At 43.5% G+C, this 16251-nt stretch overlaps 1 protein-coding gene across 2 annotated transcripts in view; it reads right to left on the bottom strand.

Moving 5' to 3' along the window:
• The window catches only part of LOC146857152 (uncharacterized), a 63001-nt gene that overhangs the window by 19712 nt on the left and 27038 nt on the right, over positions 1 to 16251 (bottom strand). The window contains exon 2 of one of the 2 annotated variants that reach the window (XM_085647631.1): positions 12502 to 12604. The exons of the other annotated variant lie outside the window; for it this stretch is intronic. Within the exon in view, the coding sequence (XP_085503757.1) occupies positions 12502 to 12555 (54 nt within the window). The 5' untranslated portion in view covers positions 12556 to 12604. The remainder of the gene's footprint in view (positions 1 to 12501; positions 12605 to 16251) is intronic. 2 annotated transcript variants of the gene reach the window in all.

Raw genomic sequence — 16251 nt, 5'->3', positions numbered from 1 at the left:
GGATGGGATACATAGACGTAACGGATGATATGAGATGCCAATTAACATGCTGTATATGCAGCAGGGTGATTACTTCGGCCAATGAGAATGCTTGCTTTAATTACTGCTGTCTGCATTCTAGTTTCCGTGGCAGGGGCACGAATAAGACAGACAGCATGCAAGTTTCCAATGGAGTCGTTTAGTGATCTTGATTAATTACAGTTGCCAAAACTGTTACTGATTACTGTAAGACAAAATCAGTAAGTAAGACATCGGCATACAATACTAATAAATAGTACAATGGGGTATTTTATTGTATAATTTCTCACTTCACCCTTTTCACTCATTGCTCCACTCTTTGCACTTTATGCTGTATATACACTGTCACGATTTCACCTTCTTCAAATATTATTGGATTCATAAAAGGACTGAAATTAAAAGAATTACAATTTCCCAAACACTGCATGGGCTAGTTTATCTTGTCAAACATGCCGTTCCTACTGATTAGTGGCAACGATATGACACAGGGGAGTATTTAAGTTTTGGATTCAAATAATTTAAGGTGGCTCCATGTCATCCATTGATCAACCGCCTGGAAGAAACTTAAGAGTTGGAAGTATCCAATGCCCTTGGAGTTTTTCAATTTAAGAAGTATCAGCCTGTCATCTGCATATTTATAGCAAGTGAACTGTAAATTATTCATCATTCCCAGAAATAATTTCATGTAGCACTTGAAAAGCACTTTGAGATGATATAGCCTTGAGGGACTTTGGCTTTGATTCTATAGGGTTTGAATGACAAAGGAGGAATATGGATGACATTTTCTCTGTTTGTGTTCTAATTGACAGTGGTACCCACTATACCGGCTTTGCAGAGTCTTTGTATTAGTGTGTCATGATTGACTGTGTCGAAGGCAGTGGAAAGGTCCACGAGAAGAAGGGCAGCAGCCCCATTATATCTACTGTGCTCCTACAGTTCATCCTGTATGATGATTTGGGCAGATTCAGTGCCTATTCCTGGACGGAATCCTGTTTGGAAATTAGCAAGTATCTTAAATTAACTATACCCTCTCGGCAAAGCTTGCTCCTACTATAAATTTGCAGAGGGATGGTCTGTTTGCTATAGGTCTGTAGTTGTTGGGATCTTGGGGGTCCATGTTGGTTTTCTTTAATAACCGGTATGACTTAAAAAAACAAAAAAAATGCAAGCCTTCTGGAAAAACTCAGTGTTCTGACTGGGGTGGTAACTCAACTGCTTAAAACACATGTTTTTGAAGATTTATGTTCAAAGGGTCAACAGTGTCTGTGTTGGCATATTTTGTCTAGAAGTTTGTTTGCTTTGAATCAGGTGTGTTGAAGCTTAGAAATTTGTGACTTCATCTTTTTTTAATCTGCATTCATTAAAGGGGTTTGTTTTCTATTGTCATGATTAGATGTGTTACATGGAGCCACCTAAAGAGTTTTTGCGTTTAGTTTACTGTGTCCAGATCCGTGTTGGCAGTAACTGGGCTTCTAGGTATTCACAATTCAGTGTGTTCCAAGGTCGATATGCTGTAGCAGGTAAGGGTAGTTTAACTGGGGTGAGTTGTGCTGTATTGTGCTGGATGGCCACCAGGTAGTGGTATGACCACATAACTGGAGTAACCTTTTGGAACGTAAAGAGGTCTGGGTTGGCGAAAATGACACCTAAGATGCGTCCTGCAATGTGTGTGGGTTTTTGGATGAGCTGATGTTGGCTGAGAGCGTCTAGGCCAGTGAGGAAAATTCTGAAGTGGGGCGTATTAGGTTTCTCGAACCATATGTTCGGGTCACCAAAGATGCATAGGTTTTGAATACAGAGAAAGAAGGTTTGAAACTATGTCTAGAAAGAAAATGTACCATACAGATGTGTTGTTGTATGTACTGTTACATAAATGCCAATAAAAAGGTTTTTAAAAAACAAATAGAAAGAAAATGTACCATTGCTATGTGGTGGGCTGTATTAAAGAGACAGTTACAGGAGAAGGTTGCGGTAGAGTTACTTCTGACAAGGAGGGCCTCACAGTATTGTAAGAAAAAAATCTTAGCCAGAGTGAAATTTTTTGTTTCCTAAAATAGGATAGCTATTCTGCCTCCTCTTTTGCCTATGTGATTTTGTTAAAGCAGACCCTGTGGCAAATATAGTAGGAAGAGGCTCATCTTGTGTACCCTGTGACAGATGCAACAGGAAGGGGTGTTACACTGTGAAATGTCTGACAAATACAATGGGAACAGATTTTACATTCTGAACTCTCTGGCAAATGCAGAAGAAGTGGTTTTACATTGTGAACTCTGACAAATGCAAAAAGAAGGGGCTTTACATAGTGAATGAACTCTGTGACAAGCCCTATAGAAGGGGAACTTACATTATTTAACACTAACATACTTTCTTACATAGATGGTTGTTTGGGGAAGGGGGTATGGCTAGAGAGGTCTGGTTTTCATTGTGTAAATGTGTAATTGTATGGCCAATAATTAGTTGTATGTAATCTAAAGTGCCTTTCATTTTTTTATAAAATAAACAAATTGGCCATGCGTTGATTTATTAAGTATTATTCTGTGCTTTGTGTAGTTCGGAGTTTCTACCCACAAAACCTACCAGAGTGAACCCTGGGCCGTCCTCACTACCCTGAAAGTCAACATTTATATAGGTATACTATGTGCTCAGTTTGGTTCTGACTGTAAGGCATTAACAGAAACTTCAGTTCCAATAAAGTGCACATTCATGTAGCTGATGAAATGTTATAAGATGAAAAAGCAGTGGTTATTCAATAAGTTCCAGTAACTAAGGGCAAAACTAATTTTAGAAATCAGGAGGTTCTTTAAAATGATATATGTGTAAAGATGCTTCCAATAGGGACCAAATAAAATATGAGAAAATGTTTTCTGACCTAATATTGACTACATGAACATTGTAAAACTTTAAATAATTTTCGACATGCATTATATCCGGATCCAACACAAGCCAGTATGTCATATTTAAGGCATAGGATATTAATAATCGTAGCAAAAATGGTATGGTTACACCTAAAAATGTAAAAGAACATTGCTACATGACATTGGATTTTAATGTTATGGAGTTTGTAGCATAGGTCATTTTGTTGTACACTGATGCAAGTCAATAAGAGATGAAAATAGCCAAGAATTTGCCAGCAGCTCTTTCATTAATTGTAAAAGTCTGCATGCAGCTTATATGCTGTTTACGTGTTACAGTATCTTTGTGGACTTCAGTATGTGGGTGGCATTGAACACCAATCAAGATATCAGCTCACTAACCACATTGGTATTATCAGGAGGTATGATGAACGATATGAGGTAGAAGCACACCTTTAGGAAAGATAATGTTAAACTCATTATTGAATTTGTGTAAATTTAAAAACAATTGTCTACTGCGCGGGGTGGCCAGAGGCCTGGTCCACGTGAAACGTGTGGAGCGGTCTGCGTGGCCCGTGCAGCTGGAGGCCCAGGCGGCACAGCTAGAGGGAGCCCAAGGTACCAACGACAGCGAGGCCTCCGCTCGGCAACTCAGGCTGCTCCGCGACGAGATTAGCCAGATCTCGATGGAGGCCGCTAAAATGCTTTGGCGCTCCTTGGTGGCGCGCGTCTATGGTTGGGGCGATAAAAATGGCAAACTGCTGCACAACTTAGTGTCCTATCCCAAGGCCGATCGTATTATTTCGGAGATCCGGGACGGGGATGGGGCCCATCATGTCACCGCCCATGCCATTGCCCAAACCTTCGCTGGATACCACGCGACCCTGTACGCGGCCCAGCCTCTTCAGACCTCTCTGGCGGACCTGCTGGCCAGGACCGACACACACCTGCCATGCCTATCCCAGACAGCCTCAGAGGCTCTTGACTTCCTCTTCACCCCGGAGAAGATACACAGGGCTATTTCGCTGTTGCGTTCCAGCAAGACGCCCGGGCCCGACGGCTAACCGCAAGAATATTATGCAACCTATCGCGACACACTGGTTCCCCATTTAGTGGCCCTCTTTAACCATGTGGTGGAGGTGGGATCTTTCCCGATGGAGGCGGATGCGGCCACTATTGTGGTCATCCCAAAGACACACCCACCCTCCCTTGACTGTGCGGCTTACCGCCCTATCTCCCTCATCAATACGGATGTTAAACTTTTCGCCACGGTATTGGCCCAACGGCTCCGTCCCCATCTGCACAACCTGGTGGACCCGGACCAGTGTGGTTTTATGCCTGCCCGGGGCACCCGACACTGTATGCGCCGCCTTCGCTTCGCCCTTGCGCACCGCCACCACCTCACCCCATATCTGGCGTTGCTTTTTCTAGATTTCAAAAAAGCATTTGATACGGTGGACTGGCGCTATCTAGAGGACGTGCTGGTGACGATGGATTTTAGCCCCTTGTTCCAGCGCAAGATACGAGTCCTCTACTCACATCCCCGAGCTCGGGTCCTCATAAATGGGGTGTTGTCTGAGGCGTTCCCCATCCGGAGGGGAACTCGTCAGGGCTGTCCGCTCTCGCCACTCCGATTTGCTCTGGCGATGGAGCCCCTTGCCTCCCTTATCCGTCAAGACTCCCTCATTCGAGGGTGGGCCTGGGATCCGAGCTGACCCGATAAGATAGCCCTGTACGCCGATGACATACTTCTGTTTTTGGCGGACCCGGAGACCTCGGGCCTGCGCTGCCTGGCTGCCCTTTCGACCTTTGAACGGGTCTCCGGCCTCAGGCTCAACGCAGCTAAGTCCACGCTGGTCCCCCTGCACCCCTCCCGGGCGTGCTTCGACTGGCAATCGGATATCCCCCTACGCAGGCAATCGTTCAAATATCTGGGTGTATGGATCTTCCCAGAGCTTGAGTGGGCCCTGAACATCACACCCCTTGTCGCCAGAGCCAAGGCGGATCTTAAGAAATGGCAATCCCTCCCTCTTAACCCTCTGGGCCGGAGTGCCCTCTTTAAAATGATGGTCCTCCCCAGTTTCCTATATATCCTCCAAAATACCACCACCCAACTCCCGGGTAGCTGGTTCCGGGAACTGGATAGTGCCTTCACTCGGTTTCTATGGGGAGGTGGGAGGCCGCGAATGACCCTAGCACATTGTCGTATTCCTTCCTACGATGGGGGTATGGGGATCACTAATCTCCACCTCTACTACCTAGCCACACGGCTAATTGTGGTCCACGACTGGTTCACGGGCGGCTGGTCCGACCCGGTCTATCGAGTGGAACTCCAGAGGATGGACTTTGCGCAGATTCTGGCATACCTCTACAGGAACCCAGTGCCACAGGATCTCCCCCCCGTCACTAGATCAGTGTTCATGGCCTGGCGCACAGCCCTGCGTTATGTGCGGTGGGACCGGAAGCTTACCAGGCGGACGAGCTTGTGGAGCGGGGCATGGTTGGAGGGGGGGGGGGGGGGGGGGGTTCATCTCTCCAGGGCTTCCACCGTTGGGATCTTGTAGGGATCTCGGTATTAGGCGACGTCTGGGTGGGGGACCACATCAGATCCTTTGCAGAATTACAAAAACGACATTCCCTCCTTCCCTCTCAATTCTACAAATATCTACAACTCAGGCATGCCCTCCATGCACACATTCCCTCTCCCACTACTTTTCCGGAATTTAGCCCCCTGGAGGCCCAGGTGTTGATGAGGAACCTTGGTAGAGGCGGGGTCTCGCGTATTTACCGTTCCCTGGTGAATAATGGTCCTGCGTCCCTCAACTGACTCCGGGCGCGATGGGAGGGATGGCTGGGTCCCCTGGAAGAGGCGGACTGGAGGGATGCTCTTATGGGCCCCAGGACCCGGACAACCTCCCCTAAACTGCGTCTTGTCCAGCTTTGTTATCTCCATGTGGCATACCTTACCCCTACACGCCTGTACAGCGCTCACCTGCGTTCTTCCCCGGCCTGTGCGCGTTGCAGCTATGCCCCAGCAGATTTTTATCACGTGGTCTGGCAGTGTCCCGTTCTGGAGCCGTTTTGGAGGGGGGTGGAAACTGAGCTTACGCGAGCCCTGGGTTGGGAGGTTCCCCATGAACCACTGCGCCTGCTCCTGGGGGTGTTTGATGGTCTTGATGGGTACCGAGCGGACAAGCGTCTCTTGGGCACGGCGGTAGCAGTGGCGAAGCGCGACATAGCAGCTCTATGGTCCCAGGCCAAGCCGCCTACTTTGAGGCAATGGCGGCATGGGGTGGACTGGTGTGGAGCCCAGGAGGATCCCCTCTTCGAGGCCCGGGGCTGTCCCGAACTCTTTGGCAGAATTTGGGGCAAGTGGTTCAACCTACTGCCCACTTTAGGGGGTCTGGGTTTGTCGGTGGACTACATCTTGGTAAACAAAGGTCTAACTTACTTGATCTGTGTTGGGGGAGTCTCTGTCAGCTCACTGTGATCGTACTTTATCCTGATGATGTGTTTGATTTGCTACCGATTTATTGTTGTGCTCAAAATGAAATAAAGTTAATTATCAAAAAAAAACACAAAAAAACAATTGTCAACAATAATATGGTGCACAATCTCACTGCCACATGAGCTCAACTAAGATGAAGGCTTGCATAATTTCCTCTGGAATAACTAAGGGCCTCACGTGGGCGTGGCGGTCTAGCCAGCCCATTAAGGCTTTGTCGGTTGGCCCGCCATTGCACTGCCGCAACCGCCGGGGAACCGCGTTCCCCGACAGTCCTGTGGTGGTCTGAGGGCCGCAATATGCTTGTGGTGCCCTGAGGCACCGCCAAGCATATTAAGACTTTCCTCACGCCAGGGATGTCATGGAGGTTCTTCCTCCATGTAACTGCTGGTGTTGAGGAAAGAAAGAAGGCCTGCCCCCCTGTAGTTCTGTACCCCCCATTTCTACACGTGGAAGAATGCACAAGATGGTTTATTCCTTCCCGTGCAGGAACGTGCTTTGGTGGTTCCATGGCGGTGCTGTTTAAGGCTCACCATGAGCCTTTAAAAAGCACCGCTATGGGACCGCCATGCTACCTGCCGGCCAAACCACATAACTACTTGTAATCTGACAGTTTGGACGGTCCTGGAGTGGGGCAGAGGAGTGCCTCCTGCTCCAGGACTGCCGAAACGTGTAATCAGGTCCTAAGTAGGCTACTTATAACGTGTACTATAGCCTGCATATATTTGTACATTATAATTAGGGCTCCCAGTTTTCCGTTTTTACTGATTTTTATAGATCAATGCAGACAGAAAACTATTTATTTTCCAGTCTGCATTTATTTTTAAATACAGAAAAATATGGAAAATAGGCCTTCTTTGGATAATTTTTTTCTACTGTCAGTCATGAGTGCCAGGTCAGTAGGTGTTGAGATCGAGAGGTATGGGAGATTAAAAAGGGCAATATATTTCCTAATTAAGATGAATGAAATGCAGAGTTACAGTTATATATTCTATTTTATTATGCCGTGTTTTCAGATAATGCTATTGCACTGTATACTGCTGAAACCTTTTGGATATTCAATGCAAACATACATTTATCGGTTAAATAAATGTGGAAAAATACCCACTGCAGCTTCATTTATACAGAAAACACAAACTAAAAATGAATAAATATGGGAAAAATGAGCGGAAATGTCAACAACAACAAAAAACATACCATAAAACAGGGAGCCCTAATTATAATTGTTTTTTTATTCATCAGTTAATCTGCAAATAGCCTGGTGAAGTGTTGCATACAATAGTAACTATTTTGGAATTGTTTTCGTCATGATCTGTGGCTCCCCTTGCAGCACTTGGCAAATGCACGAGTGTCACATTCCAAACTTGCTTGCGACAAGAGCATTAACAAGCATTGGCATAGCCAAAAGGTCTCGCTTTTGGGACTTTATAAGTATTTACTATGCAGCACAATATCCTTGGTGCAACAACATCAACTAATTGCATGGCTAAACACTTATAAGATCCCAAAGGCGAGACCTATTGGCTATGCCAATGCTTGCTTGCTTTGCTGCCAAGCCCTGAGACCAGAAGGCGCGCTCGGCTCTTGCAGAACAAGCAGCATGCTGTGCGCCTCAGAAAGCGTGAAACAGAGTATACATCTGAGAACAAGGCCCGCCAAACACTCTTGTGCAAACTGAAAAGCCAGTAAGTACTCCTGGGAGACGGGGGGACTGGTTAAACAGCATGAAAGCGTGCGCAGGGCCCGACGCCCGCTGTGTCACGCTGGGAGTTGTCCGCCCGGGGCTCGCTGCCCTGTACTGGCAGAGGGAGTATCTCTTACAGCAAGTGACTGAGCTAGTTACGCGCACACGCTCCCTGCTGTGACACATGACCTGCCACCGGGGCACGGACGAGGTCACAGACGGCCGACTTCAGGGCAATGACAAGACAGGTTTCTAGGCCAAGAAGAGGTGTATGCGGGTCAAGTGAGGTGTCAAGTGAACGTCAGCGGGAGAACATCCTAAACACTAGAGTAAGCTAAATACGAGGAATAAACCACATTTTATAAGCTTTGATGCTCAAATGTATAGCACTCACATCTGTATGCAAGGATGGCGATGCGAAGGAAGCAGCAGTTTAGGCTCCGTCTCCTTCGGTCCAGGGGTTCGCCACCGCTGTAAAGGCGCTGCCTAACATGAGATTCGTTCCCTCAATGTCACTGTGTGACAGGATGTTTCTCTCATGTGGGCTTTACTTCAAAGTAATATATGGGAAAGTATACATCCAGCACACATAAAACCCTTAACCATTCCCAGTGGAATGCAAATGTCATTATGGCACATTTAGGGGAGCTTTAGGGGAGGAGTCAAGAGCTTCGTATTGGGTCAATACGAGTTAATACTTTTTCTTGTACACCCGAAAGGACAAAACCAATTGCCTCTAAACACTTCAACATTTTGTGAGACGAATGATGACGGCATCGTGATGACGAATGGTAAATATAACAAGCAGGAAGTGGGATAAGGGAGGGGGTGGCAAATGGTGATCACTTTCGCGGCCGCTTTGATGTTCTCAGTGGCCGCGCGGCTCACTGAGAACATCAAAGCGGCCGCGAAAGTGATCAGACAGGCTGCCAAATGGTGCGCGCGCCCGGCGCACATGCACTGTATTTGGAGGCCTGAAAAGCACTAGTTTGCACTTCCAAATCCCCCATTTACTAAAGCTCTCGCCAGAACAGCGCTAAAGCGCTGGCTCAGGCGAGACCTAAAATGGAAACAAGGACTGAAGGAGATCACATGTCACTGATGCCTGGCAAAACGCTTTACATACCTAGAGGAAGCACTATGTGTCAGTTTCCGAATACAAACGACAATTCCCATGGTTTAATGGAAGGTTCACATTTTTACGAAATAGCAAACGATGGCATTGGGTAGTCTGTTCGAGTGCACAGATTGGTGACTTCATCTGAGGCAAAGAGGAGTTTACCTACCAAAGCAATGGGTTTGCATATGGTTTCAAGCCATGGCTTCTGAAGCCTCACAAAGGTGAGAGGCAAATACTGATGTTTGTCAGCATAAGGGGTATAGATTTTGTGTTCTCTAAAATCACTTCAAAATGCTTTTGCAACTGTTTTCACAAATGGTGATTTTGGAAAAGGGGGCACTTTAGGTTGGACAGTGGAATGGGAAGGCTTTCGCTTCCTCACTTTATTCCTGCTATCATTATGCCTTCTCCTGCCTTCCTTGTTACATGCAAACGTTTTGAATGTGCATTGGATGCATTGTATTTCTTTGTTCCAAATGGCCTACATCAAACTTTGTGTCAGCAATAAAGACTGTTCTTCTCTTTTTCAAAGTGATATTTTCAGTATTGTATTTTATTTATTTAAAGTTTTTATATTGCGCCTTGTCACCAGGCCAGTATTAAGGTGCTTCACAGAGAACAAACCGGTGTACATGAGTGAGTAACACAAGAAACGTGGAGGCGAGAGATGCTGGGCTGAGAGAGGATGGTGGGATCGAACAACATTAAACAACTGAGTAGAAGTCATGTACTCACTTCAGATATGACAGTAAGAGAACACTTGAGCACTGTATTGAAGGTGGTATATATGGGCCAAGAAATGTATTTAATCATTGCAGAGGTAATATTTCAAGAGTTAAGTCTTGCGGCCTTTCTTGAAAGATAGGATGTAGGGGCTTCGGCTTAGGTTAAGACATAGGGAGTTCCCTTCTTCTTGCTTTAAATAAATCAATAAATGATCTAAACAACCGATAAATAATTATAATTTGCACTTTCTAAAGTATCACATATACTCACATATGCCCTGCATGTGTCTTGTCAGAGCATCTAGAAAATAAGATGAATCAATATACTGTATGTGTCCTTCGAGGTAGCCTACAATGGCGAACATGACACTTGACTCAACCTACAGCTGCCCAGCCCCTCAATTATGAATGTCAACTTCTTTAGGATGTGATGCAACATTTGTTCCAGTTTACAATGTATCTTGATGCAAGATGTAAACATACTAGTAGATGATAGAGAAATCTATACTGAACATGCCATTGGTTATCTGCTACTTCATATATAGAAATGCAGATTTGTGACCTTTTCAATGTCCAGCGATTAACATATTCTAGCTATATAGTTTACACAGCGACCTGTAGGATTTTCAACACTTCTTGCATGGTAGGGGAGATAGAAGTGAGATTATTTGTTGAAGAGGCACATTTCTTAACCAGAAGCGTTGATCTTCAGTTTCCATTTCTCATCTGTTAGGAAGAGAAGATTGGTGTTGCTATTCTCTTTCCCAGGCATCAAGACTCGATTGTAGATTTTGAAAGATCCTTTTTCTCAAGTGAGAATTCTGTGACCGGATGTTCATGGTGGCTTTAACATATTCTACCAGCAGTGGATAAGTGCCTATGTTTACAGATCTTTGTCAGCATATAGACTCTTTCAAAAGGGGAGCCTGTAATCTGTGAAGATCTCAGTTTGGTAAGTAACCTTGAGCTAGACATATCCTTGCCGTCTCACTTTATTAAAGAATACTGTATTGCCAGTGGTTATGGACGGTCTCACGTCGCTAAATTTGACCTGAACACAGTTGGATAAAAGGAAAAACACTTTTCTTTCTATTCTCATGCTAAAAGTTCATATTCCTGGACTGGTGAGATTTTGGGCAGGGTGGAAAGTGGAAGCGTCTTTTTCAAATAACTTCCCTTTCTTAGATTAGATGAATTGGAATGTGTGTAAGACTTCTATGAGGAAGGCTCTTCTCTGTGGGTGCTGATTTCTGGAAGACAGCAGATGCAGTTTGGTTCAAACTCAAATTAAAAATACAAAATTTGAAGACTAAGCACAAAGCCATTGTTTCTAGGAAAATTCATATATTTAGGAGGCTACTAAACTCCATTTCTATTAATCAAACTGAATAGGTTTTCAAGTTAAAGGCAATAAGTAGTCAGGCGTACAATGGCTCGTTCATGTTTCTTGCCATGAACTGCGTCCTCAGGGCAGCAGTGGGTATGGCGGACACTAGAAAGTTACATTTACCATTCTAACTCCAGTCCTTTTGGGGAAAGAGCAACTGCCCCCCAGATATTCCAGGAGGTTAATTTACTATTCTAACTCAAGTCCTGGAATATTTTTGGGAAAGTTTTAAATTCCCCTAGTATTTTTTAGCAAGGGTTGAAAAGTAACAGTTTTTAATTGGAAAATGTGCTTACTTGAAGGTGCAGTTCAGGGCAAAAAAATCTAGGAATACCCTTCCAATGAAGCCTTTAGAAATTCTTAGCAGGAAGATAAATGGAAAAACTGTAAATATTAATTTAACATTGGTTTGTCAACAAAGTGCTATGAAGAATTGGTGAACAGGTAAAAGTTTGAGGACTATTATAAGAGAAATAGCAGCCGCGTTATAGACAACTGCACCTACTAGACAAGTCACAGTGACGTATTAAGATATTGCCCACCTCAAATGGCCAGCTACTATAGGACCATGGAATAAAGAATATGGAACAGGGGTATGGGAGGCAATATGCTATGACGTGTAACATAGAGTATATACAACAATGATAGAATAAAGAGAGTCCACGTCGTTGCTTGTATTTTCTAGATTTGTGCTTTATTCATGACGATGGTGAGGTTGAGTACAGCCAACGCATTTCGCCCAAGCATGGGCTTCTTCAGGGCAGAATAAGTGTCAGTTAGAACGTCTGTGATGACAGACAGTAGGTCCGATCTGTACTGTCGCGTAGATAATGCGAAATAGGAAAACCTCTCATGAAGTAGTCTTAAATATATCCAGACTGTCAGAAATCAACAAGGGGTGAATCGCCTCCTGTGGATGGGTCCTTAATCAAGGAATAAGTGTGCTTGAGATCAAGAGTAGTAGTCTGTGTACGGAAAGCCTCAGCGCCGGTGTCTCCAAAGTTCGCGATCGATGTGTTTGAGGACTATTTAAAAGAAACTCACCAGGTTTGTGAGAGACACGTTAAATCTTGAAGCACTTGGAGACAACTGGGAAGCATGTTCGCCAGAGCAACCATTCCCATAACCTACAGGCAGAGCCTGATGCAAGATGGGATTACATTTTTTTCAATACTATTACTCTCTAATCACATTATAATAAATCACATACATTCTTTTGTGAGGAGGCTGTAAGCCCAAGCGTTGTTTTTTGTGAACCTCGCATCTCATTCTCAGATCCGGTAGTGCTTGCATTTCTCTTCCCACCATTGCCCCTGAAAGTGAACAAAATGGACTAGCATCAGTTAGTTTGTTTGGAGACTAGTCGGATTACCAAAGTTAGCTAGCTCTTTTAGGAGGTAGGACAGTTAGGGCTTCTTTTCATATAAATAGATCAATGTTCATCTTCATACACAAAAGGTCATGCATGCTAATCTTCACATGTATGCCCCAGTCTGAAAAGTTCTGTCTAAGTTTACTCGTTAGTGGTTCCTTTACTAATGTGAATAAGAGGGAGGAAAGGGAAGAATCTGGGATGGAACTTTTCTTAGCACCCAGCTCTCTGATAAGTCCCATCCTGAACCGTTTTCGTAGGTGAAATGTAGAGGAGCTCAATCCATCCAATACAGTTTGGGCCAAAATTCATGTACTATAATAATGCTATTCTATATTCCCAGCTGATGGTGTTGAATTCGTTTTTCATGTCAAGTGCAGCTTCTACAGGTTTACATTAGGTGATATAATCACCTCCGGAATGTAAGATGTTGCTCTTTCTTGATGTTGGTGCACCAAACTTCTGATTAGCCTCTTGAGTCGGTTCATAAGTGCTTTACTGAGTATTGTTCATCATGGATAGGGGTATAGAACAGATTAACACGTCCGCTGCTCAAATTAATTTCATATTTCCCTATACTAATTCACCACTAATTCTTTTTGGGTTCCAGAGTAGATTGCTACCCGCCGAAAAGCGCTTTAGGGGGTAGCAAGTGCTATGTAAATGCAACCCCTTCCCTCTTTTATCCCTCCACTATCCATTCAATCCAAATAACAGACTACATGTCCACGGCTCAAATTAATTTCATATTTCCCTTTATTAATTCACCACTCATCCTTTTTGGGTTCCGGAATAGCCTGCTACTCGTCGAAAAATCGCTTTGACGCCTCATCAGGGGTAGTAAGCGCTATATAAACGCAATTACAATACACTGCAGCCTGGACTTGATTCCTGTTCCTGCGGACACCTTACAGATGGTTTACTTTTCCTTGAAGCATGCATGGGAGCATGGCCTATTAAGTCAGAGAAGTATTTGAAGCATATTTTGTCATATTTAGGAAACAAAAGTATTAAAGCTGAACTCTCTTGGAGCAGTAGAGAACTATATGGTTCGTTGAACATTACTGGATCTTAGACCTGAAGCAACAGCAGGGATTTTACATGTTATATTAAGACTTTTGAATATTCAAGCTGTACATAAAGTACTTATAATGATGGTGATGTTTTGTAAAGAATTGACTGGTATTCAATGTGGGTTATGTAGTACTGATTAATGCTCATTGCATTTCAGTTAGTCAAAGACTATCTCACTATAGAGATAGTGAATTTATGTTGAAAGTGGTATAACGTCCATCAAAAATACAATACTATTTATGTTCCAGTGTTAAGGAGCTACCAGGACCTGCTTCAATACAGAGGGTTTGAAAACAAGATATATTCTCAATATATTAGTTCTAAAGAAAATGATAGTTAATGTGCTGTATTGGTTAGGTGCTAAATGTTTGTTTTGCCTTTAGATATCCACTGCAACCCCCAGACACTAATTGACCAGGAGAGTAGCAGATCAACTTGATAATATTCACATTCTGTTTTCTCCCTTATCCCATTTCCCATTTCTGTGTCGAAGGTTGGCCTACATATCGCAAATATGTGATTCACTGAGGAAGAGGAGAAATGCAAAACCCTACATCGCTCCTGTTGGATCCCGACTCCAAGGTTAATGCTTGATCACAGTTTCACGGAATAGAGCCAATGATGTTTGGGATAAACTTTATGTATTGAACTTCGTCAGCTCAAGGTGAATGAATCTATTGTGAGATAAATATTTAAATTAGTTGTAACCTTCATGAGCTTAATTTATCCTTATCCTTAATTTATTATCAGCATTTTTACCATCACAACAAAGAGATCTATACTGTTGTTTGTAATAATAAGCAATTATTTGGCCGAATCGCTCCCTCATGCAGGGCTCCCTATTTGTGTTAAGTTGAGTAGCCTGAATAATGTGGTCATGTAACTTTGGGAAAGTTTATAGATGGAAGTGAAACGTTGGGTGGGGTGCAGCCATCCTCCACCACATTTGAATTTTTGCACTTCCACTTTCATTTGAAGTGATAAAGAAATATAATAGGCATCCTTCTTTGCTTGACAAATGAAAGACCATCATCACACCAAAATGCAAAGTTTTTATCAGAAGTGGCTGCCAACGGTAATGAGCACGTTTTGCAGGCCAACAAACGAGGGACCAGGAAATTAAATGAGGACTACAGAGAAGGAATTCAGTTTTGTCTGCATTTAATTTTAGCCAGTTGTTGTGCATTTAAAAGGCCAAAGATTAAAACAAAATGTGTGGAGTCTAGCTAAGGCTATAGATGAAGGAGATGATAATTTGAGTATCATCGGTGCACTGCCCAAACAATTTATTTAATGTAACAGATGCCATGTTAGGTTGGGTAGTTAAGGTCTGCTGCACGTAGACTCTCTCAAGATACAGCAGCAAGAATGAATCTCTGTCATATGAAGGAATATGGGGTGAGAGGATGTAGTGGGTTGTTGGATAGTAGTACTGGATGTACCAACAATCTATATAACAATTAGTTCATTAGTAAGCGCAGAGAGAGCTATAATACATAGAAGAGGCATATTAAGATAGTAAATTAACAATACGAGATGGTGTCGTTAGGACAAAAATGGTTTGAAATCCTTTCTGTACCCTAATAACAGAGGAATGTTGTAACAGAGTAATGTGATGTGGGAGAGGTATGGTGCAGCGGCCAGAGCTGCTGACTCCAGAGCGTGGGATCACGGTTCGATCTCAGGTGCCCCCGGCAGCTCAGATCAGCATCATGCGCCTCTGGGCAATAGCTCATTTAATCTCCCAGACGGTCCCCAGTGCCTTGAAAATTTAACAGTTTTTAAGTCACAGTTAGGTTCATCTGTAACTTGAGTTAAGTGCAAGTCTTGAGGTTATCTTCTCATATATATTGTAAGATTCAGGAACTCTATCTAGACTTGCATATCGTGGATGTTAATTTAAAGTTAAAGGGCTCTTATCCATTAGTTTAGCATAGATCTGTAGCAGAGTTCTGTTGCCTTGCCAAATCAAAATAATGCCATCTATGTACCTGTACCTCAAAGCCACACATAGATTATAGTCCGGACAACAACCACCCATGAGCCTGTGGCCTGTTACATGAAAAGATGTGCATATGGTGGTGCAGATTTCGCTCCCATTATAGCCTTGTTTGGTATGTAGATGTCTTTGGTTGAAAGAGAAGATGTTAGTTAGTAGGCAAAATTCCAACATCTCTAGAATCATCAAGTTGGTCTCTCGATAGTGTGATTTTTTATTGCCTCAGTTCCATCTCCATCTTTGTGTGGCTGACAGAAGTGTAAAGAATCAATGGTAGCAAGCGTGTTATCTCTCTGTCACTGTAGGTCTTGCAGTTTAAGTAGAAAGTCCTTGGTGACACAGATGTAGCTTGGAAATTCCTTAATTAATTTTTGGAAAAGAGTTTATATTTTTCAAAACTAGAGCATATACAGGTTATTAGACTTCCTGTGTATGTTTAGCTACTTTTGTATAGTTTAGGGCCCATTCACTGACTAAGTGCGTAAGTATTGTTTTCTTCTTGCATGAGAAGTACT

The sequence above is a fragment of the Triturus cristatus genome, chromosome 3_2, assembly GCF_964204655.1.
Source record: "Triturus cristatus chromosome 3_2, aTriCri1.1, whole genome shotgun sequence".
Classification (NCBI taxonomy): Eukaryota; Metazoa; Chordata; class Amphibia; order Caudata; family Salamandridae; genus Triturus; species Triturus cristatus.
Note: the sequence above shows the minus strand (reverse complement) of the source record. Positions and strands in the feature narration are given on the sequence as shown.